The sequence below is a fragment of the Gobius niger genome (assembly GCF_951799975.1).
Source record: "Gobius niger genome assembly, chromosome: 12".
NCBI lineage: Eukaryota > Metazoa > Chordata > Actinopteri > Gobiiformes > Gobiidae > Gobius > Gobius niger.
The window spans coordinates 1,701,335-1,729,154 of NC_136863.1; the positions used below are offsets into that span (position 1 = coordinate 1,701,335).

The 27,820-nt window shown below is 47.0% G+C and overlaps 1 protein-coding gene across 1 annotated transcript in view; it reads right to left on the reverse strand.

The window, feature by feature from the left end:
* Nucleotides 1-27,394, reverse strand: part of LOC306971973 (dual E2 ubiquitin-conjugating enzyme/E3 ubiquitin-protein ligase BIRC6-like) — a gene marked incomplete at its 3' end in the record, with an annotated part of 107,750 nt that extends 80,356 nt beyond the window's left edge. The window contains 14 exon segments of the mRNA XM_079568416.1: nt 1,032-1,203; nt 1,206-1,433; nt 1,435-1,526; nt 4,224-4,373; nt 5,579-7,063; nt 8,607-8,665; nt 8,814-8,971; nt 9,048-9,273; nt 11,013-11,095; nt 11,162-11,273; nt 13,973-14,166; nt 16,400-16,537; nt 16,623-16,804; nt 27,019-27,394. Coding sequence (XP_079424542.1) covers nt 1,032-1,203; nt 1,206-1,433; nt 1,435-1,526; nt 4,224-4,373; nt 5,579-7,063; nt 8,607-8,665; nt 8,814-8,971; nt 9,048-9,273; nt 11,013-11,095; nt 11,162-11,273; nt 13,973-14,166; nt 16,400-16,537; nt 16,623-16,804; nt 27,019-27,211 — 3,472 coding nt within the window. The 5' untranslated portion in view covers nt 27,212-27,394.
* Between the last annotated feature and the right edge of the window lie 426 nt (nt 27,395-27,820).

Here is a 27,820-nt window from a genome sequence, read left to right on the forward strand (position 1 = left end):
TTCTTGTGACATTTTTGTAATTTTATTGCCACTTTTTCATCAATTTGTCGTCACTTTTTTTGTCACATTTCCATCATTATTTTCGTCTCACTTCTGTCGCTATTTTCACCCCTTTTTCCCAGAGGCTTTTGGACTGGGGTAAAGCCAAACTGGAGAAAAAGTGCTCGGTTCAGGCGGGAGTTAAGGGGTTAATCTAAGTGTAAATTTCTTGCCCCAGGGACAGATTTCTTGACATTAGACTCAAATCGAAGACAAAACTGCTAAAAGTCATTCAAGATGAAAAAAATATATATATATGCATATATTCTGAATGACCAAGCTTTAAAGGGGGGGTATTCTGCAAAATGGACTTTTTCAAGCATTCCATCATGTTATTCTGTCACTCCCTCATTAAAAACATGGCTGAAGTGTTGCCTTGGCACATTCACGTATTTCTGAGTAATCTGTAAAAACTCTGATGGCGGCCATTTTAGGGATAGGTTTGCCTGAGTCCTCCTAGGGACGCCCCCACCTCCTGGAGACGCCTCCGAGCTTTGGTCACCAGCCGAGTAACCGACCACTGCTCCTCAGCAGAACCCCCTCCCCACTGATGCCACAGACAGCGTGTGGAGGGGGCGTGTCTAAAGGCTCAGAGGTTCTTAAAGAGACAGAGGCCTATTTCAAGACATTCACTACAGCCATTTTGAGAGAGACATTTTATACAAGGCAGTTATTCTAATTTACTGCATTTACAGACCAACAGAAGGTTTGTCATCATTGTAGTGTGATATAGACTGGAGCTATGGGACTGACAAAAGCAGAACACCCCCTCTTTAAAGGGATAGAGCTCGGTTTAAATTGTGAAATTGTTTAGTTTTTGAATACGCTCGCTGTTAAATCTGTACAAATACAAATGTGGCCGAGTTTTTTGGGGTAAAAAACATCCATTTTCGGTAGAAGCCTGAGTTTGGAGGCGGAGCTTCTACAGTGCAGATGTTGTGTAAAGGAGAAACGTCCCAGTAACGTCTGCACATTCCCCCCACGGCGCTCACCGTTCACTTTGCCGAGTCCCGGGGCCTTGTTCTTCAGCAGCGTGACCTGGATCTGAGGAATGTTCACGATGTTGGAGTTCAGCACAAACTTAAAGTCCACGTGTCCCACCATGCAGGCCTTGGGGAGGACCAGCTCGAACACGTGCTCGTCCCAGCTCGAGCTGCACAGACCAGAAACACGTTAATAAACACGCCAAAGACACGCCCGAGTCTGTGGAGCGGGGTCCTCGGACTGAACATCTCGCACCTGTCGGTCTGCAGCTTCCAGGTGCGCGTGTGCTGCGCGGCGTCTCCGTGGTGCTGCTGGTGGAGGTGCTGGGGGTGCCTCCGCTGCTGCTGCTCCTGCTGCACCTCCACCCAGCAGGGCGGCACTGTGGCGCTGAAGCGGGGCGTGAGCGTCTCTGAAGCGGGGCGTGAGCGTCTCGAAGCGGGTCAGCTCCACCAGAGACATGAGGCAGTCTGTGGTGAGAGGCTGCTCCACCAGGAGGTCCACTCCTGAGGGGCAGAAAACAAGAACATCTCAGGGGCAGAGAACACAGGAACATCTCAGGGGCAGAAAACAAGAACATCTCAGAGGCAGAAAACACAAGAACATCTCAGGGGCAGAAAACAAGAACATCTCAGAGGCAGAAAACACAAGAACATCTCAGGGGCAGAAAACAAGAACATCTCAGGGGCAGAAAACACAAGAACATCTCAGTTCATGTTCCTTAAGGCAAGACCATAGACTGTAAAAAATGATGGACGTCTTCTCCTCACTCCTCCCCGTTTACCATAATGACCACGGTCGAGGGGGAAGTCGTGGAGGATTTACAGACTCCTCCTCCCCAGCTCTGACGAAGCATGTTCCTAAAAAGGGCATAAGGGCGGGATCTTCACTGTAGACTCCGCCCTTGCGTGACGTGTAGAAGAAATTCTTCTTACGAAAACCAGCCTGGTTTCATATATTGTGACTAACCCAGCGTTATCTCAGGAGGAAGATCTAGTCTCGTGTTGAAAAAATAGAAACCAGGCGTTAAAGTTGTTTTTAACGTGTCTAAACTCCAATGCTTTTCAATGGGGGCCTAGTGGCGATATGGAGGCACTACAGCAATGGCGGCCCCCAGTGTCGTGGTCATAAAGCAGAGCAGCCAGCGGCCATTGGGCGAGACGCTGCAGCTCAATAAAATATATACTTAGAGACTAGAGAGTCTCTGGGGGGCTGGAGGAGGAGGGGGTTGTCAGTTACCTATGAGCCCGGGGCTGGAGGAGGGGGGGGTTGTCAGTTACCTATGAGCCCAAGGCTGGAGGAGGAGGAGGGGGTTGTCAGTTACCTATGAGCCCGGGGCTGGAGGAGGAGGGGGGGGTTGTCAGTTACCTATGAGCCCGGGGCTGGAGGAGGGGGGGGTTGTCAGTTACCTATGAGCCCGGGGCTGGAGGAGGAGGGGGTTGTCAGTTACCTATGAGCCCGGGGCTGGAGGAGGAGGGGTTGTCAGTTACCTATGAGCCCGGGGCTGGAGGAGGAGGAGGGGGTTGTCTGTTACCTATGAGCCCAGGGCTGGAGGAGGAGGGGGTTGTCTGTTACCTATGAGCCCAGGGCTGGAGGAGGGGGTGGTTGTCAGTTACCTATGAGCCCGGGGCTGGAGGAGGAGGGGGTTGTCAGTTACCTATGAGCCCAGGGCTGGAGGAGGGGGTTGTCTGTTACCTATGAGCCCAGGGCTGGAGGAGGAGGAGGGGGTTGTCAGTTACCTATGAGCCCGGGGCTGGAGGAGGGGGTGGTTGTCAGTTACCTATGAGCCCGGGGCTGGAGGAGGGGGGTGGTTGTCAGTTACCTATGAGCCCAGGGCTGGAGGAGGAGGAGGGGGTTGTCAGTTACCTATGAGCCCAGGGCTGGAGGAGGAGGGGGTGGTTGTCAGTTACCTATGAGCCCAGGGCTGGAGGAGGAGGAGGGGGTTGTCAGTTACCTATGAGCCCAGGGCTGGAGGAGGGGGGGGTTGTCAGTTACCTATGAGCCCAGGGCTGGAGGAGGGGGTGGTTGTCAGTTACCTATGAGCCCAGGGCTGGAGGAGGAGGGGGTTGTCAGTTACCTATGAGCCCAGGGCTGGAGGAGGAGGAGGAGGTTGTCAGTTACCTATGAGCCCAGGGCTGGAGGAGGGGGTGGTTGTCAGTTACCTATGAGCCCAGGGCTGGAGGAGGAGGGGGTTGTCAGTTACCTATGAGCCCGGGGCTGGAGGAGGAGGGGGTTGTCAGTTACCTATGAGCCCGGGGCTGGAGGAGGAGGGGGTTGTCAGTTACCTATGAGCCCAGGGCTGGAGGAGGAGGAGGAGGTTGTCAGTTACCTATGAGCCCAGGGCTGGAGGAGGAGGGGTTGTCAGTTACCTATGAGCCCAGGGCTGGAGGAGGAGGAGGGGGTTGTCAGTTACCTATGAGCCCAGGGCTGGAGGAGGAGGGGTTGTCAGTTACCTATGAGCCCAGGGCTGGAGGAGGAGGTGGTTGTCAGTTACCTATGAGCCCAGGGCTGGAGGAGGGGGTGGTTGTCAGTTACCTATGAGCCCAGGGCTGGAGGAGGAGGAGGGGGTTGTCAGTTACCTATGAGCCCAGGGCTGGAGGAGGGGGTGGTTGTCAGTTACCTATGAGCCCAGGGCTGGAGGAGGAGGGGGTGGTTGTCAGTTACCTATGAGCCCAGGGCTGGAGGAGGGGGTGGTTGTCAGTTACCTATGAGCCCGGGGCTGGAGGAGGAGGGGGGGGGGGTTGTCAGTTACCTATGAGCCCGGGGCTGGAGGAGGAGGGGGTTGTCAGTTACCTATGAGCCCAGGGCTGGAGGAGGAGGGGGGGGGGGTTGTCAGTTACCTATGAGCCCGGGGCTGGAGGAGGAGGGGGTTGTCAGTTACCTATGAGCCCAGGGCTGGAGGAGGAGGAGGAGGTTGTCAGTTACCTATGAGCCCAGGGCTGGAGGAGGGGGTGGTTGTCAGTTACCTATGAGCCCAGGGCTGGAGGAGGAGGGGGTTGTCAGTTACCTATGAGCCCAGGGCTGGAGGAGGGGGTGGTTGTCAGTTACCTATGAGCCCGGGGCTGGAGGAGGAGGTGGGGGTTGTCAGTTACCTATGAGCCCGGGGCTGGAGGAGGAGGGGGTTGTCAGTTACCTATGAGCCCAGGGCTGGAGGAGGAGGTGGTTGTCAGTTACCTATGAGCCCGGGGGTGGTTGTCAGTTACCTATGAGCCCGGGGCTGGAGGGGTTGGAGCAGGGCCGCGCTCCCTCCAGTAGAAGTTCGGACCCTTTAGAAAGAGGGCCGTCGATGAACATGTCTCCATCGTCCACGTCGTCACAAACTCCTCCAATTTGAAGGAAATGAAGTTCTCCACCTGCACAGACACACGTCAGGTCGGGAAGGGCATCCTGGTTTAAACTGAGGATGGTCTCTATGTTAATGTGATCCAGTGTATGTCACTGAGGACACCCCAGCACCGATACCGATACTGGGGGTTTGAGTATCTGCCGATATCCGATATTAACGGGACAAGAGACTTTCCTGTACGTGGCTTCCTTTGATTGAAAGTGAATGTTCGTCTTTTCACAATAAATGATCAAGTATTAATAAACAAATGTGTGCTGATCAGTTGCAAAATCGACTTTTTAGAGCTTTTAGCCATGTTGTTTTGCTATTTCCTTATCAAAAACACCCCCAGAGTGGTTTGTGGCTTCATTCACGCAGCTCTCAGTAATCCTCCTAAATCCTGCTCTCTGAGGCTCCGCCCTCCTGCTCTGAGGCTCCGCCCTCCTGCTCTCTGAGGCTCCGCCCTCTCCTGGTGAACGACTGAGTGCTCAGTTGTGTCGTCACAGCGGAACGGAAGTGCTCGACGTCTGTAATGTAATGTCTTAATTCTATGCTTACGGACGGATTTTAATTTGTAAAACAGCTTTTTCATTATTTCTGTCGTAAGAGAGAAACAAAGAGAAAAACACATCCCTGAGCGTCTGAACAGATCAGTCATGTTTGCGCTGCAGCTGAAGATGGAGCCCGTTGCAACTTATTCTGGTTGTTTTTCTGTGACCGTCACTGATGGATGTTTGGTGAACCTTCGCCTGAATCAAAGTGGATTAACTTTTATAACCAACGCGAGTCCCATAATGTAAACAGCGATGGAGCAGAGGGTGAGTCAGTCCAAAAAAGGGTTAGCTTGTGTGTTAGCATATTAGCATGTGTGTTAGCCATTTATGAGGCTGTGTTGCAGATGTCAACTCCGTATAACTGCATCGTGAAGTGACTTCACTTATTGCTGTTTATTTATATTACGGTAAAGTATGTGCGGAGAGAGGGGGCGGAGTTAACTGAATCGAAGCGTTTGGTCTTCCGGGTTTGAAAAATACCTCCAGAAAACACTTATATTTATCACAAAAGTGAGTGCTCCATAGTGGTAGAGGTACAATATATCATATACATGCCTATACTTAACTTTGGAATGGCTAACATAGCATGATATAGATCCTTTAACGGTGTTACAAAGTAAAATTCAAACACTTTTACAAACTGTTTTATTTACACATGTGTCCGTGACCTCTGACTGACCTCTGGTGCAGGCGCACAGCCGGTCGGTCCCGGAGCAGTACGTCACCGACACAAAGGGGTCCGTGTCGTCGCCGCCGCCGTCTCTCTTCGGCGGCTCCACTTTGGCCAACACCTCCAGAGTGGAAAGGTCTAGAATCATGATAAACCCCGCCCTCGTGGTCACTACCAAGTGTCCGAGGCCGGTCACGTCCGCCCGCCGCGACGCCTGCCCCAGGGCGGCGTGCGGAGAGCCCTTCTCGCTCTTGGCCGTGCCGTTTTTGGGCGTGTCGTCCTGGCTCTCCTCGCTGTCCTCCTCGCGGCTGTCCAGCACGTCCGGCGGCAGCAGGATGGAAGACGTGATGGCGTCCGAGGCGTCGCTGATCTGCTGGAGCTTCACGGGCTCCTCGTCTAACGTGACTATCCGCGTGGAGTAGTTCAGCTTGTACAGCGCCAAATACCCGCCGCCGTGACTCGGCGCCCGCGGCTGCGGCTCCTCCGCGTCGCTCGGCGGTAAGATTAACTGCGGTTGCGTTCCCGCTTTGACGTGGCTCTCCACGCCGTTGTGCACGTTGTCCGCTTTGCTGAGCGCAGAATGCAGCCGGTTCAAGTTATTCAGAGCTTCCACCTGATTGGTGGCCGTGAGCGACTCGGCGCCGCAGTTGGGCTGCAGGCCGATGAGCAGGTGCACGCCGTCGTAACACGGCGTGATGGAGTCCACGAAGAGGTTCTGGTTTTCCAGCGCTTTGGGCAGGCGCAGGCATTGCACTAACGATCCCGGTTTGGGCAGCGGCGTGGACACGTTGGCGGCCGACGCCAGCGTGCTCCACTTGTCCACGTGTCCGTCTAACGCGGATAAATTCCCCGCGGCGTCGGCGAACTGCTGGATGTAGGTGATGGGCGGGTCCTGCAGGAGCAGCTGCTCGTGCGAGTCGAACTCCATCTCGATGATCTGCGGCACGGTGAAGCCCTCCTCGTGGTTACTCATCAGGTTGTTCATCTGCGTGAACACCTGGCCGGGCGTCTTGTCGTCCACCTCGCGGATGCTGTAGAGGAGCAGCACGGGCACGGACCGCCGCGCCCCGCCCACCCGCGCCGGGCTCGCCGGGGTCGAGCTCGGGAAGCTCTGCTCGTGCGCAGAGGCGCTTTGTGCGTGTTCGATCTCCATGGCGCCCTGGTCCGGGGGCGGTTCAGTCCTGGTCTGTGGAGAGATCAGACCCGTGGGCGTGTTGTTGGGGGCGGAGCGGTAGCTGAGCAGGCCCCCGGCGAGCAGGCAGGGGAAGGGAATGTTGTGGTGCTCGGGCAGGCGGTCCTTGGGCTTGGGGTGGCCCAGGGGTTTGGGCGGCTGCGAGAGCGAGGAGGGATTGGCCCCGAGCTCCTCCAGGTCCTTCACGGTGTCCTCCAGAACACTGGCCACCACCTCCCACTGGAGCTTCTCAGGCTGCTGCAGCACCGACAGCGCCGACACCGACAGGTGCACGTCCATGCTCTCCCACTGCGACTGAGGGCCTGCGGGACAGAGAGGACACGTGAGGACCACCTCAGGAGGAGACGTGAGGACCACCTCAGGAGCACACGTGAGGACCACATCAGGTGGAGACGTGAGGACCACCTTCAGGAGGGGACAGAGAGGACTAGGGATACACCGATACCACTTTTTCTAAAACCGATACGAGTACTTTGATTCAAGTACTCGCCGATACCGAATACCGATACGAGTACAAGGCATTTTCTTACTTTTTCACAGCAGATTGGTTTGTAATGACTTAATTTACTAATTTACATTTCCTTAAATAAAGTCGGCGACACATTTAAGAGCAGTTATATTAGAATTGTGCTGATGCCATTTATTTATTTATTTTATTTTCATTCAATATAATTTATTTTTATGTCTCTGTCCATCATAGACAGAAAAGCCCATGTCCTAAAGCTCCCAATGCCTGAGCTTTATTCATTTATGTGTTTTTATTTAACAATAGTATTGAGATGTTACTTAAATGGTCTCTTCTCGTCTTTACTTCAGCTCCTGTAGATTTTCTCGTGTGTTTGTAGTAACTTAGCGAGAAGCTACAGCGTTTTCATTGTTCTGCTGCAGCTCATTTTCCCTCAATATAAACATGCTGTATGTCTTTAATCTGGATTTTCTGAGGACTTTTTAGTTGCTGGGTTAGTTTTTCAGATGAATAAACCCCTGGGCATAAAACGGCGTCAGAATGGCCAAAACTGTTAGCCGCGAGTTAGCATCGTTAGCCTGTATGTTGTAAACACTGCAGACGCTGCAGCTCTAACAACATTAAGCTCTGGTTAAATCCAGCTCAGACTCTGGTTTAGAGAGCGCAGTCTGTAATAAAGTCAGCTCTATGTGGATTATTGTGTTTACACTAAACTATTCTACAGTTTGTTGCTTCTTCTCTCCTCAGCTTCTCAGCTCAACTCGTAGGTGCTCAACCAACTCGTTTCTGGTATCAGAACCTCATGAATGCGTACGAGTATGAGTACAAGCATGTGGTATCGGTATCAGTGCATCCCTAGAGGACACGTGAGGACCACCTTCATGAGGGGACAGACAGGACGACCTTCATGAAGGGACAGACAGGGTGTGTCCCAATTCTCCCCCATAGCTCATTATTTTCTTGCCCATTTTTCCCCTACTTCTCCCATTTTTTCGATGTTTTTGTCCAACGTTTGCCCAATTTTCCAAATTTCCTTTACAATTTTTTTCTTATTTTTGCTGAATTTATTCCCCATTTCTCACACATTTCTTGACATCTGGTTCTAGATGACAAATATATAATATAATATTTTTGAATAAGTATCGAAAACCAAGCGTAACAGTCCCAGCACTGCCATTAACACAGAGTTATTATATCCACTTATTGTTCATTTATTTGATCATATTCCAATGTAATACTTTTTCACAGGAGTAAATTGTGTCTTTAAAGGCACAGTAAGGTTATGTCATGTGATAAAGACATGTGTGAGATGATTATCCTACAAAGATGGAATAACAAAGCGTTAATAAACAGTGAATAAAGCAGTAATTAGACGTTACCTGTCACAGACTCTGATCTGGAATGATCCTCACTGTCTGAATCCTCCAACTGGTCGTCACTGTGAAGCAGCACAAACACATGAACATCACAGAGGTCACACGGGGGGGTTACAATGACCTCAGGACCTCAGGAGGTAAACACTTCCCCCGTCCTGAGGTGAACTTTGTTTTCTAGTCTAGTTCTCTGCTGAGGTAAAAGAGACGGACCTGTCGCCCTCCAGTTTGGGCAGGTCTGAGCAGGTGGACTCCTCCAGCCAGGCCAGGGTGGGCCTCCGGGACTCGCTCAGGACCTGCTCCCCGCTGCAGACCAGGAGCTGCCGCAGGATCACCGGGTCGTACGGGTTCAGGTCGAACTTCAGGTGCACCTGGAGGACGAGCACAGGGGGGTCAGAGGAGGACGGCGACGCTAACCACCGAGGCCTTCACCGCTTCCACCCTCACCTTCATCATTTTGGAGACGTCCCAGATGCAGACCTTGCCCCTCCTGGTGGCGGCGGCGAGGAACTGCGGGCAGCTGCCGAAGCCGTAGCAGGAGATCTTATCGGTGAGGTCGGGGCTGTTGGGGAACTGGGCGGGGCTCGTGGCCAAGGTCACGGACAGCGGGACGTTCTGAGTGTGCTCTCCTTTCACGAAGGGGCAGTTTGGGGAGTGACGCTCGTGCTCTGACCTGAGGAGACACACGAGTTACTGACCGGAACAGGCAACAGGGCGGGTCCACTTTAACCTCTTTAACCTCTTAACCCCCGCCCCTTTTTTCATCCTTGTTTAAGTCTTGTTTTTGTATCTATTTTTATGCCTTTTTTTCCCAAGGATCCTATTTCTCCAGTTTGGCTTTACCCTAATCAAAAAGCTTCTTGGGGACAAAAGCACCAAAATAGCCACAAAAAAGGGAAGAGAAAAAAAAATGAAAAACAAAAATTCAACAAAAATGTGACAAAAATTCAACCAAAATTCAACAAAAATGGAAAAAAAAGAAAAGCCTACAAAAGGTGACGCAACACAGCAACAACGCGAGGAAAAAGATCAGTTTTGTGGGTCTAAGCTTTCAAATGAGGTGTTACACAGGCCTATATAACGGCCAAAGAGGACAGAACGCATTTGGTTCAGGCGGGTGGTAAGAGGTTAATGCTTTTTAAATAACAATAACAAAGAAAGAAAGAAAACCGACACTAATGTAACATCATGGATGGGCCGAGATCTCGTGGCATGAGATCTCGCGGGATTAAACAGCCACGAGATTTCCCGTCAAAATGTAAAGTAATCTCGTGATTTTTTATTGTTTTTAAACCTCTCACCACCCGCCAAAACCAAATGCATTCTCTCCTCTTTGCCGTTTTTCTCACTTTTTTATGGCAGTTGTCACTTTTTTGCTCTTTTTGTCACTTTCTTGCTGGATTTTTGTGTATTTTTGTCACTTTTATGTGTTTTTGTCACGTTTTTGTGTTTTTTGTCATTTTTTTGCTGGATTTTTGTCGCTTTTTTGCTGGATTTTTGTCATTTTTGTCAATTTACATCCTCATCTCGTTTTTTTCAGCTATTTTGAAGAAGCTTTTAGATTTGGAGAATTTGGAGAGCAGGAGAAAACATGTTCAGGTGACAAAAATGAAAAAAAATGGAAAAAAAATGAAAAAAAAATGGAAAAAAAATGAAAAAAAAGGACAAAAAATGTGACACAAAAATGACAAAAAATAACAAAAAAATGACAAAAAAGACAAAAATGACAAAAAATGAAAAAAAAATGGAAAAAAAAATGGAAAAAAAATGAAAAAAAAAGGACAAAAAATGTGACACAAAAATGACAAAAAATAACAAAAAAATGACAAAAAAGACAAAAAATGACCAAAAAAATGACTAAAAATGTGACGAAAAAATGACGAAAAAATGACAAAAAATGTGACACAAAAATGACAAAAAAATGACCAAAAAAAATGACTAAAAAGTGACGAAAAAATGACGAAAAAATGACAAAAAATGTGACAAAAAATAACAAAAAAATGACCAAAAAAAATGACGAAAAAGTGACGAAAAATAACAAAAAAAAGACCAAAAAAATGGTTAAAAAAAGACCAAAAAAAAGTTACAAAATGAGTTGAAAACCCCCCCCCCCCAAAAAAAAAAGATGGAAAAAAATCTGATGACGTGAGGAAAAAGATCCATTTAGATGAGTTTTGTAGGTCTTAGCTTTCAAATGAGGTGGTACACTGGCCTACAGGATTTGGGTAAAGCTGAACTGGAGAAAATGCTCTCGGTTCAGGCGGAAGTTAAGAGGTTAATACACTGATCAGCACGATCGCACGGATAGCGAGGGAAAGGTGGAACATAGAGGGATGATTAGAGCGTGTAACTGGGCCCAGCACTAGTCAACATGGATGATCAGAAACAGAGTAAACATGTGAAGGTTCTGACCAGGGCTCGTCCGTGGGCTCCCAGCAGACCAGGCACACGCTGCAGGTGAAGCACATGGCTCTGTCGTCTCCCGTGGACGCCGGCTGGAAAAGGTCAGAGTCAGTTTCTCTCTTTAGTAAAAAAGGTCACATGTTCTTCATCGTCGTTACCTGGTGGTAGAACCCCGCCTGTGCCATGGGGTCCGGCTGAGCCCATCTGTAGCCGGCGTGAGGCCACGAGGTGAAGGTCTCTCTGCGGTTCGCCTCGCTGTACATCAGCGACCTGCACACGGAACAAACGGAGGGTTTATACGGGCGGCGGCGGCGGGTCCGTTTAACTATAATCCCATCAAACCTCCTCCTCCTCCCCTCAGCTCTCACCTGTCAGACCTCCCTCTCTCGGCTCTCACCTGTCACAGACCTCCCTCTCTCATCTCTCACCTGTCACAGACCTCCCTCTCTCATCTCTCACCTGTCACAGACCTCCCTCTCTCGGCTCTCACCTGTCACAGACCTCCCTCTCTCAGCTCTCACCTGTCACAGACCTCCCTCTCTCAGCTCTCACCTGTCACAGACCTCCCTCTCTCAGCTCTCACCTGTCACAGACCTCCCTCTCTCATCTCTCACCTGTCACAGACCTCCCTCTCTCGGCTCTCACCTGTCACAGACCTCCCTCTCTCGGCTCTCACCTGTCACAGACCTCCCTCTCTCGGCTCTCAGCTGTCACAGACCTCCCTCTCTCATCTCTCACCTGTCACAGACCTCCCTCTCTCGGCTCTCACCTGTCACAGACCTCCCTCTCTCAGCTCTCACCTGTCACAGACCTCCCTCTCTCGGCTCTCAGCTGTCACAGACCTCCCTCTCTCAGCTCTCACCTGTCAGACCTCCCTCCCTCAGCTCTCACCTGTCACAGACCTCCCTCTCTCAGCTCTCACCTGTCACAGACCTCCCTCTCTCAGCTCTCACCTGTCACAGACCTCCCTCTCTCAGCTCTCACCTGTCACAGACCTCCCTCTCTCGGCTCTCAGCTGTCACAGACCTCCCTCTCTCAGCTCTCACCTGTCACAGACCTCCCTCTCTCGGCTCTCACCTGTCACAGACCTCCCTCTCTCGGCTCTCACCTGTCACAGACCTCCCCCCCTCAGCTCTCACCTGTCACAGACCTCCCTCTCTCGGCTCTCACCTGTCACAGACCTCCCTCTGTCAGCTCTCACCTGTCACAGACCTCCCTCTCTCATCTCTCACCTGTCACAGACCTCCCTCTCTCGGCTCTCACCTGTCACAGACCTCCCTCTCTCAGCTCTCACCTGTCACAGACCTCCCTCTCTCGGCTCTCACCTGTCACAGACCTCCCTCTCTCGGCTCTCACCTGTCACAGACCTCCCTCTCTCAGCTCTCACCTGTCACAGACCTCCCTCTCTCAGCTCTCACCTGTCACAGACCTCCCTCCCCCCCGGCTCTCACCTGTCACAGACCTCCCTCTCTCAGCTCTCACCAGTCACAGACCTCCCTCCCCCCCGGCTCTCACCTGTCACAGACCTCCCTCTCTCAGCTCTCACCTGTCACAGACCTCCCTCTCTCGGCTCTCACCTGTCACAGACCTCCCTCTCTCGGCTCTCACCTGTCACAGACCTCCCTCTCTCAGCTCTCACCTGTCACAGACCTCCCTCTCTCAGCTCTCACCTGTCACAGACCTGCCTCCCTCAGCTCTCACCTGTCACAGACCTCCCTCTCTCAGCTCTCACCTGTCACAGACCTCCCTCTCTCATCTCTCACCTGTCACAGACCTCCCTCTCTCATCTCTCACCTGTCACAGACCTCCCTCTCTCTGCTCTCACCTGTCACAGACCTCCCTCCCTCAGCTCTCACCTGTCACAGACCTCCCTCTCTCAGCTCTCACCTGTCAGACCTCCCTCTCTCTGCTCTCACCTGTCACAGACCTCCCTCCCTCAGCTCTCACCTGTCACAGACCTCCCTCTCTCATCTCTCACCTGTCACAGACCTCCCTCTCTCAGCTCTCACCTGTCACAGACCTCCCTCTCTCATCTCTCACCTGTCACAGACCTCCCTCTCTCAGCTCTCACCTGTCACAGACCTCCCTCTCTCAGCTCTCATCTGTCAGACCTCCCTCTCTCAGCTCTCACCTGTCACAGACCTCCCTCTCTCAGCTCTCATCTGTCAGACCTCCCTCTCTCAGCTCTCACCTGTCACAGACCTCCCTCTCTCAGCTCTCACCTGTCACAGACCTCCCTCTCTCAGCTCTCATCTGTCAGACCTCCCTCTCTCAGCTCTCACCTGTCACAGACCTCCCTCTCTCAGCTCTCACCTGTCACAGACCTCCCTCTCTCAGCTCTCACCTGTCACAGACCTCCCTCTCTCAGCTCTCACCTGTCACAGACCTCCCTCTCTCAGCTCTCACCTGTCACAGACCTCCCTCTCTCAGCTCTCACCTGTCACAGACCTCCCTCTCTCAGCTCTCACCTCACAGACCTCCCTCTCTCAGCTCTCACCTGTCACAAACCTCCCTCTCTCAGCTCTCACCTGTCACAAACCTCCCTCTCTCAGCTCTCACCTGTCACAGACCTCCCCCCTTCAGCTCTCACCTGTCACAGACCTCCCTCTCTCAGCTCTCACCTGTCACAGACCTCCCTCTCTCAGCTCTCACCTGTCACAGACCTCCCTCTCTCAGCTCTCACCTGTCACAGACCTCCCTCTCTCATCTCTCACCTGTCACAGACCTCCCTCTCTCAGCTCTCACCTGTCACAGACCTCCCTCTCTCAGCTCTCACCTGTCACAGACCTCCCTCTCTCAGCTCTCACCTGTCACAGACCTCCCTCTCTCAGCTCTCACCTGTCACAGACCTCCCTCTCTCGGCTCTCACCTGTCACAGACCTCCCTCTCTCGGCTCTCACCCGTCACAGACCTCCCTCTCTCAGCTCTCACCTGTCACAGACCTCCCCCCTCCCCCCCTTGGCTCTCACCTGTCCACAGACCTCCCGGGGCCCACGCCCAGCTCGGGCCGGGCGCTGCACAGCAGGTAGCTGAGTCTGTCCAGGATGGAGGAGGCCACAGACAGAGCCGCCACGTTCTGGTTGATCTTCTTCAGCTCGTTGACGACGGCACTGGCCACCAGCTTCAGCACGTGGTGCGGCAGCCGGAAGGTCACGGTCGCCCACTGGGGAAGAACAGGGTTTAAATGTGTGGCTTCATTTGGGACATACTAGTTACAAAGATCTGCTTATGTTTTTGAAGTAACTAGTTCAGTCTCAAATGTCTCCTTGTTGTTTGGCCTCAAAGCTCAATAAGTCTTTCCTTTCTCACAGCAGATTGGTTTGTAATTATGTTACTCATTTACATTTCCTGGAGTAAAGTCGGCGACACTTTTAAGAGAAGTTACATCAGAATTGTTATTTGTCTGTCTCTGTCCATCACAGACAGAGCAGCTCATGTCCTAAAGCTCCTCAGTGCTTGTGCTTTATTCATTTATGTATTTGTATTGAACAATAGTATTGAGATGTTACTTATTACTGCAGATAAATGCTCTCTTTTCTCCTTTACTTCAGCTCCGTGTGGATTTTCTCCTGTGTTTATAGAAACTTATCCAGGAGCTTCAGCATTTTCCCTCAATATAAACATGCTGGATGTCTTTATTTTGGATTTTCTGACGACTTTTTAGTCTCTGATGAATAAACCCCTGGGCACAAAACGGAGTGAATATCATCAGAACTGTTAGCCCGAGTTAGCGACTAGCTAGCATCATTAGCAACATTAGCCTGTATGTTGTAAACACTGCACATTTAGCTCTGGTTAAATCCAGCACAGACTCTGGTTTAGGGAGTGTCAGCTCTATGTGGAATATTGGATTTACACTAAACTATTCTCCAGTTTGCAAAAAAGAGCAACAGAAAAGAAATGAAAAGAAATCTGTTTAAACACGTTTTGTCGGCTGTGAACCTTTTAGATTTGGGTAAAGCTGAACTGGAGAGGATGCATGTCATGGCGGGGGTGAAGAGGTTAAAAATCTCACCTGCAGCGTCTCGACTTTCATAAATGTTGCATCAGAATTTAAAACCGTATTTGAATTAGAAAAGTATCTTTTGTATGAGAATGTCTCCCACAGACGCCATTTGTAATTTAAGAACCGGAAATAATCGACTGGCAAAAGTAGTGGCCGATATAAAGGCATTGACAGAAAATTTCGTTATTGTAAATCTCTGTAATGATAATGTTGTCGGTGATGAGTTTCATTTACTGTTTGAATGTTCAAATGCGGAAGTTGTCATTAATAGAGAAAAATATTTGCCAACATTTTATGTAAGACACCCTTCAATGTTTAAATTAATTTCACTTATGCAAAATCAAAGGCAAAATGTGATTAGTAAATTTGGTACCTTTTTGAAAAAGGTTCTTCTTCTGTTAAAATGATATTTGTTATTACTTTGTTCTGTTTTGTTTTTGTGAACTTGTGCTCCAGACCATGGGTATGGTCGTGAGCACTGAAAAAAATAAAGAAAGAAAGAAGAAAAGACATAACGAATTCAAACATCACTGGCCTTTGCGTTTTTATTACACATTGATATAAATCCTAAAGTCTTTGTGATGGAGTGAAAGGCGTATTTATGGTCGCAGTCGGAGCTGGATTTGGAGTCAGTCCAGAGGAGAGAGCGGAGCTCAGTGAGCAGAATGACAACTACGGAGGCTCTGAAAGGACAAACGCACCGCCATCAAAGCCTAAAGTCACCACCGGACACTGGCTCAGCCACGCGGAGGAGAGGGGAGGGGGGGAGGGGGGGAGATAATGTAGAGGAGAGACGAGAGGAGGGGGAGGAACAGGAGAGGAGAGGAGAGAGTGAAGAGGAGAGGGGAGGGGAGGGGGAGACACAGGAGAGGGAAAGAGGAGAGAGTGTAGAGGAGAGAATGTAGAGGAGAGAATGAGAGGAGGGGGAGGAACAGGAGAGGAAGAGAGGAGGGAGTGTAGAGGAGAGACAAGGGAAAGAAAAGTGGAGAGAGGAGAAAGAGGATGGAGGGAGAGGAGAGAGAGAGGATTGAGGGAGAGGAGGGAGAGAGGACTGAGGGAGAGGAGGGAGAGAGAGGGTTGAGAGAGAGGATTGAGGGAGAGGAGGGAGAGAGAGAGGGAGAGAGAGAGGGAGAGGAGGGAGAGAGGACTGAGGGAGAGGAGAGAGGTTAAAGAGAGAAAGATAAAGTGTGAGGAAGTGAACAGAGCCCAAGCTGTAAACGAGACAAAGTCAGGAACAAATAAAGGAGATTTAGGAAAGAAAAAAAAGAGAGAATTCTCCGGCCTCTGTCCTTTTTCTGTCAAACTGAGCTGAGCTGTAAACCCTGCTGTGAAGTTCTGATGTCGCTCCTGACAAAAAGCAGCCGAGGAGCAGTGATTGGCCGGGACTCACCTTGGCCACCTTGTGATTGGCCGCGGTCTCGTGGGAGGAGTTCTTGAGCCCCTCTTTGAGCTGAGCGATGAACAGGTCGTAGCCCTCGGTGTTGGAGACGTCGATCTTCTCCTGACAGGCCGAGAGCATCTGCTGCGCCTGGACACGCCACAGTAACGTTAGACACGCCCACAGCGCCGGGTCAGCGCCGGGTCAGCGCGGGCGCCGGGCGTTTCGGACTCACCTCAGTGACCGGCAGCTCCAGCTGGACCTCATCCTCCGGCTTCTGCACCGGCGTCTGCAGCGCCGTGTCCAGCAGGAGGATCCCGTTCAGGTCTTTACGGCAGCCCACCGCGAAGTCATCCACGAACAAAACTTTATCTACGGCCGGGAAGTACTGGCACCGCACACGCCCACCCGGGTTCGCTGTGGAGAGGGGGGGGACAGTTACACACTGATATACACAAGACACGCCCCTTTACAGGTGACAGCACTTTATCTACGGCCGGGAAGTACTGGCACCGCACACGCCCGCCCGGGTTCGCTGTGGAGAGGGGGGGCGGGACAGTTACACACAGATATACACAAGACACGCCCCTTTACAGGTGACAGCACTTTATCTACGGCCGGGAAGTACTGGCACCGCACACGCCCGCCCGGGTTCGCTGTGGAGAGGGGGGGCGGGACACACAGATATACACACGGACACGCCCCTTTACAGGTGACAGCGTTTACCACCCGCCTGAAAACAAATGCATTCTGTCCTCTTTGGCCATTATACAGGCCTGTGTAACACCTCATTTGAAAGCTAAGACCCACAAAACTGATCTTTTTCCTCGCGTTTTGCTGTGTTGTGTCACCTTTTTTATGTTTGTTTTTTTAGTTTGGAGCTTAGAGTTTTTGTCACATTTTTGTTGAATTTTTTTCACTTTTTTGTTGAATTTTTGTTGAATTTTTGTCACATTTTTGTTGAATTTTTGTCACATTTTTGTCACATTTTTGTTAAATTTTTGTCACATTTTTGTCACATTTTTGTCACATTTTTGTTGAATTTTTGTCACATTTTTGTTAAATTTTTGTCACATTTTTGTCACATTTTTGTTGAATTTTTGTTGAATTTTTGTCACATTTTTGTCACATTTTTGTCACATTTTTTATTTTTTTTGTCACATTTTTGTTGCGTTTACATCCTTGTTTTCTTCTCATTTTTTGTGGCTGTTTTGGTGCTTTTTTCCCAAGAAGCTTTTTGATTAGGGTAAAGCCAAACTGGAGAATATTGGATCCGTTCAGGTGGGAGTTAAGAGGTTAAAGAACAGAGATCGACGGAAACGGGTCATTAACCTGTGGATGAAATAATAACTGATGAATCGCTTGGCTTCGAATGTTGTAGGAAAATTGTATTTTTTCAAAAACATTTATCACATAAAGCTAAAGCGTCGTCTCGAGGACATGTTGAGGGACTAAACTTAAAGTAAACGTTTGTTTGAGGCTCTTTGTGCTAATTCTGCTTCTGATTGGACGAGACACAGACGGATGTTTATGAAATTTACAAAGTACAAAACACTGCAGACCCAAACTAAGAAAACTAAGCAGGTTTTCATCAAAAATACTACATTTCCATGTCATTTGCTCTTTTTGAGTCTGTGTGAACCAGAAAACAAATCGATTACTAAAATAGTTGTCGACTATTTCAATAATCGATTAGTTGTTTCAGCCCTAGTTAACAGGTTAAGGACTGTTTTCACTGAATTAAACACTGACCTTATGTTTATTTATTTTATTAGTTTATTTGACAGGTACATTGTGCATTAATGAACATTTCTGCAAATGCACCAGAATTAGCTTATTCATCTGTTGTCCCGGGACAGGTGGACACGCTGCCCAGTTGCCCAGTGGCACAGCGGTTAGCGCTTGTGCTTCACAGCTACAAGGTCCGGGTTCGATTCCCACCTGGACGGGCCTTTCTGTGTGGAGTTTGCATCTCCTCCCCCTGTCTGCGTAGGTTTCCTCCGGGTACTCCGGTTTCCCCTACCACTAAAAACATGTACAATAGGCCAGGATGTATGAGAGTGTGTTTGAGAGTGCACATGGGGGACGACGGATGAAAATTAGCCTTAGGCCGGTGTGGCTTGTTCATTAACCTGCACTGTCCCACCAAATAAACCATAAATAAATAAATAAGTGATAATGTTATCTTTTATCTTTACATCATCTACCACGTCTGAAGCTGATGGTGTGAACATTTGAATCAGACGTTCTAGAAGACCTTCCTCTGATCCGTGTCATGGAACCATCTGACCCTCACGCACTCATAGTTTCTCTTTCCCTTTGACTGTGACAGAACAGACGCAGCTGCACGAGGTTCTTCTGGGACTCTGTCTGTGCAGATTCACCGTCTGCACTTGGATGATTTAACCTGCCGTTGACTTCAAGTGGACGCCGTTTCTTCAGACGTGACAGTGGTTTACTGTTTATCTACAATTCTTTAAACCTTCCTACTAGGGCTGCTCGATTATAGAAAAAATAATAATCGCGATTATTTTAGTAATAATTAACGATTCACGATTATTTGTGGCCTTAAAAAAAAAAAAAAATGTATTCATTCATTTTTATTATTATTTTAAAAAACTACTATGGGCTACATTTTCTTTGGACAATAAGAGCATTTTTTTTTTAATATGCTCACGTTTCTAAACTAATCATATAGGGACACCTGCCCCCTGCTGGCCAGCCCTGACACCTGTCCCACAGAGCGGTCTGATGACATCATCACACAGCGCCAATGTTTTTATGTCAAACCAAAGCCTGAGCCTTTAGCGAAAAACGAAGGGAACAGAAACATCATCTCAGCAGCTGAAGTAATAAGAGTTTGTTTGTGCTCCGTTGATGCTCCTGAAGAAGAGTTTTAGACTTTTCTACTAAACAAAACCAGTGTCTGAGTAAAGGATCGAGGCTTCTGAACAGCTGTTCTCCTTCAGCACAAGGTGAGCTCTTAACAGCGGCGTTATCTCAAGAGTTAGGTATAAAAAACATTAGTACAATATTATTTACAGTTCTGTCAGGCTGGTGTTTCAGCTGATCAGACGCGTCACACAAACCGCTCAGGACGGACGAGCGGGAGGGCATCCTTCATAATCGTTTGTTCTCGATTATGCTATTTTTGTGATCGTCTAGTGTAATAATCGAAAACGTAATCCAATTTCGATTAATTGCACAGCCCTACTTCCTACCTTTTACGACCGCAATACTTGTCAAACTGGTTTATCTGGACTTCTCTGTTTAGGACGCAGTGATTCATTAAGTTGGTCTGAAGCTTCACTGACTTCCTGAGTATGATCGTCGAGTATGACGCTGGTCGGGGACGCTCAGACTCAGGGAAATGAATGTTGACAAAGTGAAGCTCAACATGAACTCGCTCCTCCCTCCGCGGTGAGAGCAGCAGACACGGGTTTGTTTATCGCAAACACTGAAGCGTCAAGACAAAAGAGTCCACAATCAAAACAATCAAAACAAAGCGCTCAGGAGCCGCTCAGGAGCCGCTCAGGAGCCGCCCCGACACACGCCCCGAGCTCCACGTCCAACACGAGGAAATCCCACTGACAGAACACGGTGACGAATCATAATTAACGAGCAGACACAGACACTGACATGCAGCAGATCAGCTCCACATGTGGGGAGTTTCACCAAAGTAAAGAAGCCCATGTGTCTCAAAATCACCGTCTCTAACCCCTTAACTCCCGCCTGAACCGAGCACATTTTCTCCAGTTTGGCTTTACCCCAATCCAAAAGCTTCTGGAAAAAAGGTGAGAAAATAGCAACAAAACGGAGACGAAAACAGTGACGGAAATGTGACAAAAAAGCGACGAAAAATTCATTAAAAAAGGGGCAAAAATGTCACAAGAAACTGACAAAAAAATGACAAAAAATGTGACAAAAAATGACAAAAAATATACAAAAATCTGATGAAAAAATGACAAAAAATTAGTCAAAAAAATGACAAAAATGTGACAAAAAATGACACAAAAAAAAGAAAAAAAGTTACAAAAAAATGATGGAAAAAAAAATCTGATGACGTGAGGAAAAAGATCCTCTCGGTTCAGGCGGGAGTTAAGAGGTTAACCTGATGGAGTTTCGATTAAAGAATGACACCTTTCCATTTGGCCGTGTTTTGGTTCTGATTTAGTACTTTTACGTCTTCAGCGTCATGAGTAAAGCTCGGTACCGTTAAACAAAACCGGTCTGGAATCTGAAATAAGTCCGGTACGATTCTTTTGTAATCGATTAATCTATTGATTATTTTTATGATTAAATTTACAATGTACACAACACTACAGACACTACAGACCCTAAATATAAAATCAAAGTAGGTTTTCATCAAAAATACTACATTTTTTATGTCATTTTTGCCCCATTTTAGTCTGTGTGAACCAGAAAACGATTAAGGGGAGACACTGCAGGCATAATTCAATTTTTTCAGTTTTTAGGTTTTGGGCCAAATCTGTCTCTGAACATACAAGCTTTCACCCGGAAACAGAAAATATGCCTAATCTTCACAAAAACATGTTTAAATATTGCGCTGGTTCAATGTTCCCCCATAGACTTATATGGGACAATGCAATTTCAAGGGCCTTTTTCTCAAAACACATTTTTCTGTCGTTGTGGCGACACTATGTCCACGTCAGTCGGACCTAAAGACTTCACATTTTCCAGCCTTGGACTGAACAATATTTGGAAGATTTTTTCAGAGGGATTTTTTATTATTTAATCCCTTAAGCCCCATTTATTGAGTTTTGAATGTCAAAAAATAAAGCGAAAATTACATTTTTACAAAATTTTCCACTAAAAAACAGCTTATTTTAAAACTAAACAAGAAATCCTAAATCCCCTCTGAGAAAGTCTTGGTAACTCCTTTATAAATTTGAATGTAGCTCTATCCATTATTCAGATTTCGTCGCCGAAAAGATGGGAAATTTGGGGCATTTTTAGGCATAAAACACCTTGTTCTTATATGAAAAGATAAAATGACAGAAAACTTGCCATGTATTTTTTCTCACATTTATGCCAGTGATCGACAGCAACAGTTTCAAATTGAAATCTGTAAATTTAAATTTTTTCCCTATTCACCTGCAGTGTCTCGCCTTAATCGATTACTAAAATAGTTGTCGACTCTTTCGATAATCGATTAGTCGTCGATTAGTCGTTTCAGCCCTAATGAAAAGCAGGAGCTGACGTGACTTGGTCGTTTCAGCTCAAATAAACAATCCCCCCATTTAGAATTTAAAAAAAAAGTGGCAAATGTTTTCTTATTTTTGCCCTCAGTTTTTTCTTGTTTTCCCAATTTGTTCCCCTCATTCTGTATTACTAACATTTTTTCCCCATTTGTAAAGCACTTTGGTCGGGCTGAGAAGAAAAAAAATCAAGTTGGAAGGTCAAATCGATTAATATTTTCAAAAGAAAAAGGTCATGCTGTACAAATGTGCCTCAGTTACTTCAGGTTTTTTGGTTTTATTGCTTAATCCAAATTCATTATATACTGTATAATTTCGACATTTAACAATCTTGTTGCACAGTGACCTTTCAGTTAGAGAAAGGGTTTGCCCACCCCACAATTTTACCCCCAATTGATTCCCCATTTTCCACACATTTCTTGACGATGAACCTGATGTAGCAAATTTGACGATCTTCCACACATTATTGAACCGTTTTCTCGTACTAGTAAAAAGTATCGTTACTATATCAGTATTGAAACCAACCAAGTATCTTAAAGTAATATGATCCTTTCATTTCATTTCATTTTTCATTTATTTATTTATTTGAGCAGAAAAAAGTATGTCAACATTTTACAGAAAAAAAAAATAATACAAAACAAGACTTTGTGCTCAAAAGGAGTAGGAAGAAGTTCAAGAAGTTATAGTAAACCCTTATCTCTCATTCAAGTAATCTTCACGTAAACTTTCCACTAGACTCATGCAAGAACCCGATGCATGAGTCTGAGCTTACATATTGATATAAATCGTTTATGATCGTACAAAATGTCAAAGAATTTCATCATTTACAGTTACCAAAATAAAGGATTTATCATTTACAGTGGTAAATAAATAAATACACCATATGGTACATAAGAGTTATACCAAGGCACATCACTATTTCGTTCTGATCCTACAAAAATATATATAATATCGCTCAGCCCTGCTTTACCAACTATACCCAAATGTACAAGCTCCGTATAACCATCCTTCAAACTTACGTCACTTTCACTTCAGCTCAACTCCCTTTTTCTGACTTAGTGAATTTTTAACTAACTGAACTTTCACATTCAGATCCTCTTTATTGGCTGTAAAGCAGGTCATGAAATAACAGCACTTTCCAGAAGCTAAAAATCCCCTCAGTTATGGAGTAGAAGATGGTTAATCAAAGGTCATTCAGAACTAACGCCCTTCACTACAGCAGTAAAGCTCCTCTGTGGTCTTCCTCATATCCTCTGTGGTCTTCCTCATATCCGACTGGATGTTTTGATGTGATGTGGGAGCCATCGCTCTAGACTTTCTCTTTTTCTTCAATCCTGGATAGGGCTGAACGATTAATCGCATTTGCGATTTTATCGCGATATTACACAACGCGATTTCGAAATCGCACAGACACGCGATTTTGGCCCATGCAGCTGATGCCGCTGCCCATAGAAGTGAGTGTAACAGCGAGAGACGCCACCGACGTCCGGCTCCGGCTCCACCGCGTGCTTTTGTTTACTTCTGCGTCTACTTAAGGTGCGCGGTAGATCGTGGATGTGAAAATATCAGCGCATATAGAGCAGCCACTGCTCAGGACTATTGCCGTTTCCTCCGTTAGCATTGCGTTAGCTGCAGCGCTACACGCTCTGATGCTCTGATCACAGAAACTTTCCTCCGGAGTCACACGTCTCGGCTCCACAGATGAAGCTGAGCCTGAGCTGATGTTCAGGTCCTTTGTGACTCACTTTTCAAGGCTTATGTTTGGGAATGTTTTGGATAAAGATAAGAACTTATCTCACAACCACTGACTAAAACACAAGAGCAAATAGCAAGAAATTATTTAGGCTATTTACAACAACAAAAAATCAATATAAGCTTATTGGAAATGATGAGGCTAAATGACTATGTGGACTATTTGGAATTATCTTCATGTGATTATAAAGGACTTAAGAGTGAGTTGTACTTTATTAAATCAGTAGTAAATATTTAATTGTATTGCAACAAAAAGTTATTAGCGGAAAATCGCAATAAAATTGAAATCGCAATATTGATTTTTGGCAAAATCGTTCAGCCCTAATCCTGGAGTCTCAGTCTGGACAGAACATGAAATATCTCTCTCCACGTCCTCGTCAGAACAAAGAACAAAAGCGACGATCCTTTATTCATTCCCACGGGACACAAACGGCATTTACTGCTTTATTGGAGTTGGTTTATTGCCTGTACAGTAGGTAGTTGTAAGCTTGGCATAAAGTAACACAACGAAATACGAAACAACAACCTGCTACTATTCCACCATTAGAGAAAAGTCAGTCAAAAAAAAGTAATGTGAAAGAAACCTGCCACAGTGAAAACTATTGAAGATCTACCCGAACAAAAGACTATGTTGAATATGTTGGGAATCTTTATGTGAATTTGCACGGGATCAGTAATGTCAGTAATTCACTCATTTTTCCAGGCTTTTATCCGGAAATGACGGAGAGATAATATCACTGAATGAAGACAACAAGAACATAAGTTAATATAAGTGCGTATTTGACCTTTCAGTGACCCCAGTGTCTCGCTTGGTGCCTTTACTTTCCATCACGGAGGCCTCTTTGACACTCCAGGATCACATGTTGTTGTTTTTTTTAGGTATAGTACTTTTTCTCTGCTGATGGATCCATCTCCATACGTACGAATACATTCCATTCAGAAAACCTCCCAGAAACCTAACAAACAAGTGATTCTGCAGTGTCATAGAGGCCACCATGATGGAAAGAAAAGGAACCACGATAACCACCTATGTACACACAAGACCTTAATGCTTATATTCAACAATAACCTCTGGGGCTGTTTTACTTTATCCATAACAAATGCATTCCTGTTTGGGTTGAGGCTTGTTAAGCACAAGTAGCAAGAACATTGTTTTAATCTAAATTGAAATACAACAAATCAATGAACCTCTGACCCCCCCGCCTTAACCGAGCACATTTTCTCTTGTTCGGATGTACACAAATCTTAGTCTCGCCGACCAGACTCCGCTTCTTTACAGAAGAGGGTCTGGCAACACTCGCGCTTTCAAAGGAAGTGACGCAGCGATATGGAGCCTACCGACCAATCAGAGGAGCTTCCTGAACGGGCGTTGCGTTGTTGAGCCTTTGTTTTGTAGTTTTCCAACACAAGCTTCACGTAATGCTCCGGTATGCTTGTATTCTTATGTTTTTCTGACATAAACGACAGAAGTCATTTACTGAACTCCGTGTGGCAGGAGCGCCATTGTTAACGTCCGAATGATACAACTTTCCTGTCGCTGTTTCTGTCGTCACATCCGCTATGTTCTCAATATCAATGCCATAATGATATATCTTTCAGCCCTACCCAAATCTAAAAGCTCCTCAACTGGAGAGCGACAGTGTAACGCCTCATTCCAAAGCTATTTCCTACAAAACAGAACATTTTTGTCACGGCATTTGTCACACTTTTTGTCATGTTTTCGTTGCTTTTTTTGCCGTGTTCTTGTTGCCTTTTCATGGGGTATTTCTTGTTGCTTTTTTGTGATGGTATTGTCACATTTTTTGTCGCTCTTTCACTTTTAAGTGATTGCTCTATTGTGATTTTTGTTGCTTTTTCATCCTAGTTTTCATTGCTATTTTGCCACTATTTTGGGGAAGAAGCATTTAGATAGAGTAGCTGTGGGGGTTAAGAGGTTAATAACACTGCACACTTGCCTCCCAATCTGCTGCTGTTGTGGTGATGAAATGCTAAGATATGACATCAGAAACATAACCTCTATTGCCTATGAAAACAATGAATTTCGTCTATATTGAGCTCTTTTCAAACCATTTCAACACATTTACGCCTCAATAATTTAAACTCATCCTCACTTTAAAGGCACTACATATCTCTGACGGTTTCTACAGCCCTGGTAGAAGTACATTTAGAAGGCAGAATGGTAGTTTGTGAGTGGCCATTAGCAGAACACGGAGTGACAGGAGCCTGAGCCGCATCTGAACCAGTGCAGTGCTAATGCTAACAGCTAACGGCTAACCAACTGATATTTTGACATTACTCTCTCGACGCTGAAACAAAACAACCATAAACACCGGCTTTATTCAACAACAAATACTAAAATATATCATCTTTTATCCTCATATGTGTCATTATCAAAACTAAAGAATTAACAGTGCTTCTTAAGGTGAAGGAAATAGGCCCCGGTTTAGCGAGATGAGCGCTAGCATACACAGTGCAGTGTTGACATGAAGCTAACGGCTAACATAGCGTGTATTTTGATTCATATTTGGGATAAAACACCGATACAGTATACAGGTTTGTATGCGTGGCGATCCCTAAAGTGTAGAATAATTTAAATACTGACAAAATAGCCGTGGTTTTATCAGATTAAGCGCAAAAATGGGTTGAAAAGCGGAGAGGGGAAGATGTAGCTGCACTTTTGACGTAACGTAAGCCGCAACAAAGCAAAACAAAAAGTACAGTTTACAAGCCAAGAGGCAGGGAGACGTGTCTCTGTTGATATACAGCCAGATTAAAGACACAAACATGTGAATAAAACCGGCTAAAAAGCAGGGAAAGGGCAATACGAGTTCTGTAAGAGGGAGGTTTGTGTCATAACACCGGGAGAGTGTGGGTTAATGAGGTCTAGTCCAGCCTTACACCACATTTGGTACTAAATATTATGACTGGTGCAGAATGTGTTTGTTTAGTTCGTGTTTTATCAATAGTGCAAACGAGGCTTGCATTTACCCTGGCTTATATCTGCTTTAATGCCGATTTAGATATGATTTAGCTCTGAATTTTAAGACTTTGTGCTGGTTTAGTCCTACTTTACATGTGATTTTATCCATTTTAGTCATGGTTGAGCACAGATTTAGTCCTTTGTTTACTCTTGATGTTTAGTCCTGGGTTAGACCATGCCTTACTGCTGGGATTTCAGCTGGTTTAGTTCTAATATGGTCTAGTTAAGCCCTGGTGTAGATATGATTACATCCTGGATTGCTCCTAGTTTCGTCTTAATGTCGGTCCTCGTTTAGTCCTATTTTAGATTTACTTTAGTGCTGATTTGGTCCAAGCTTGATCTTATTTTTGAGCCATTTTGGATGTTCCTCGGTCCTGGTTTAATCAAGACTCTCTTCAATTCAGTCACCGTTTATATTAGCTCAATACGGTTTAGTTCGGTTTTATCTCATTAAATCCTAGTTTAGTGCTGGTTTATCACGTTACTCCGAGTTTAAACCAGAGCCAGCCCTTGTTTGTAGCTGATTTAGTCCTAGTTTAGTCCTGTGTTAGCCCCGGTTTGTGTGTTTCGATCTGCCCCGGCACACGCACACCTCCACCGACACCGGCAGCTGCTGTTGCACCTCTGCGGGGAGAAAGGCTCGCTCTTCCCGGGGGCCGCGTGTGTGTGTGTCCGCTCACCGTGCAGCGCAGAGGCCTGGAGGATCGCCCCCGAGGTGCCGTCGATCACCGTGATGCTGCCCCGGCTGGTCACGGCCAGGATGGCGTTGAGGGCCGGGTGGTAGCACAGGCTCCTCAGGCCCTCGGCGTCGCAGCGCAGGCAGCCGTCCCTCAGCACACTCCAGTCCGAGGAGGAGCAGGCCGCGGCCGCCATCTTCCCACCCCCGAGTCCTGCCCTTCCCGTCCGTCCCCTCCTGGGCTCCGTGCGGTTCTTCAGGCGGCTGTGAAAACGGTGAAACGTGTCGCGCTAAAGCACAACTGTCATTCCCGTCGACTCCTTCTGCGCCTGCTTCTCCTCCGCCTGTTTCCGCAGCGCTGCTATTCACCATCTGCGCATGCGCCCGTCACACACGCACAGGAGGAAGTGCGCAGACGCCGCGCTGACAGACGCGGCCGCCATCTTGTGACGGTAAAGAAGTGGCTCCAGCAGTTTCACTATCATTAATTTATTCTGTTTAAATCTTTAAAATGTATAATATCGACAAAATATGTTTTAAATCAACAAAGTATGTTTTCATTTTAAATGTTTTGGTCCTGAGATCATTCTAAATGCTGATTACTTTTACAGTGGGGGTCATGATGGTCCAGTGACTTCAGGGTCCTGGCCTGAAAAGTTTGAGAACCCCTTTTGTGAGAAGCTGCAGTTATTTTTCATACGGATTTGTACTTTCTATTCAGAATACTTGAGTCACTTATTTTGTTTTGCATTTTCTTTATGTTTCTTGCTGTAGCACCTGTAGCACTTTGAGATGTGTTTTCATGT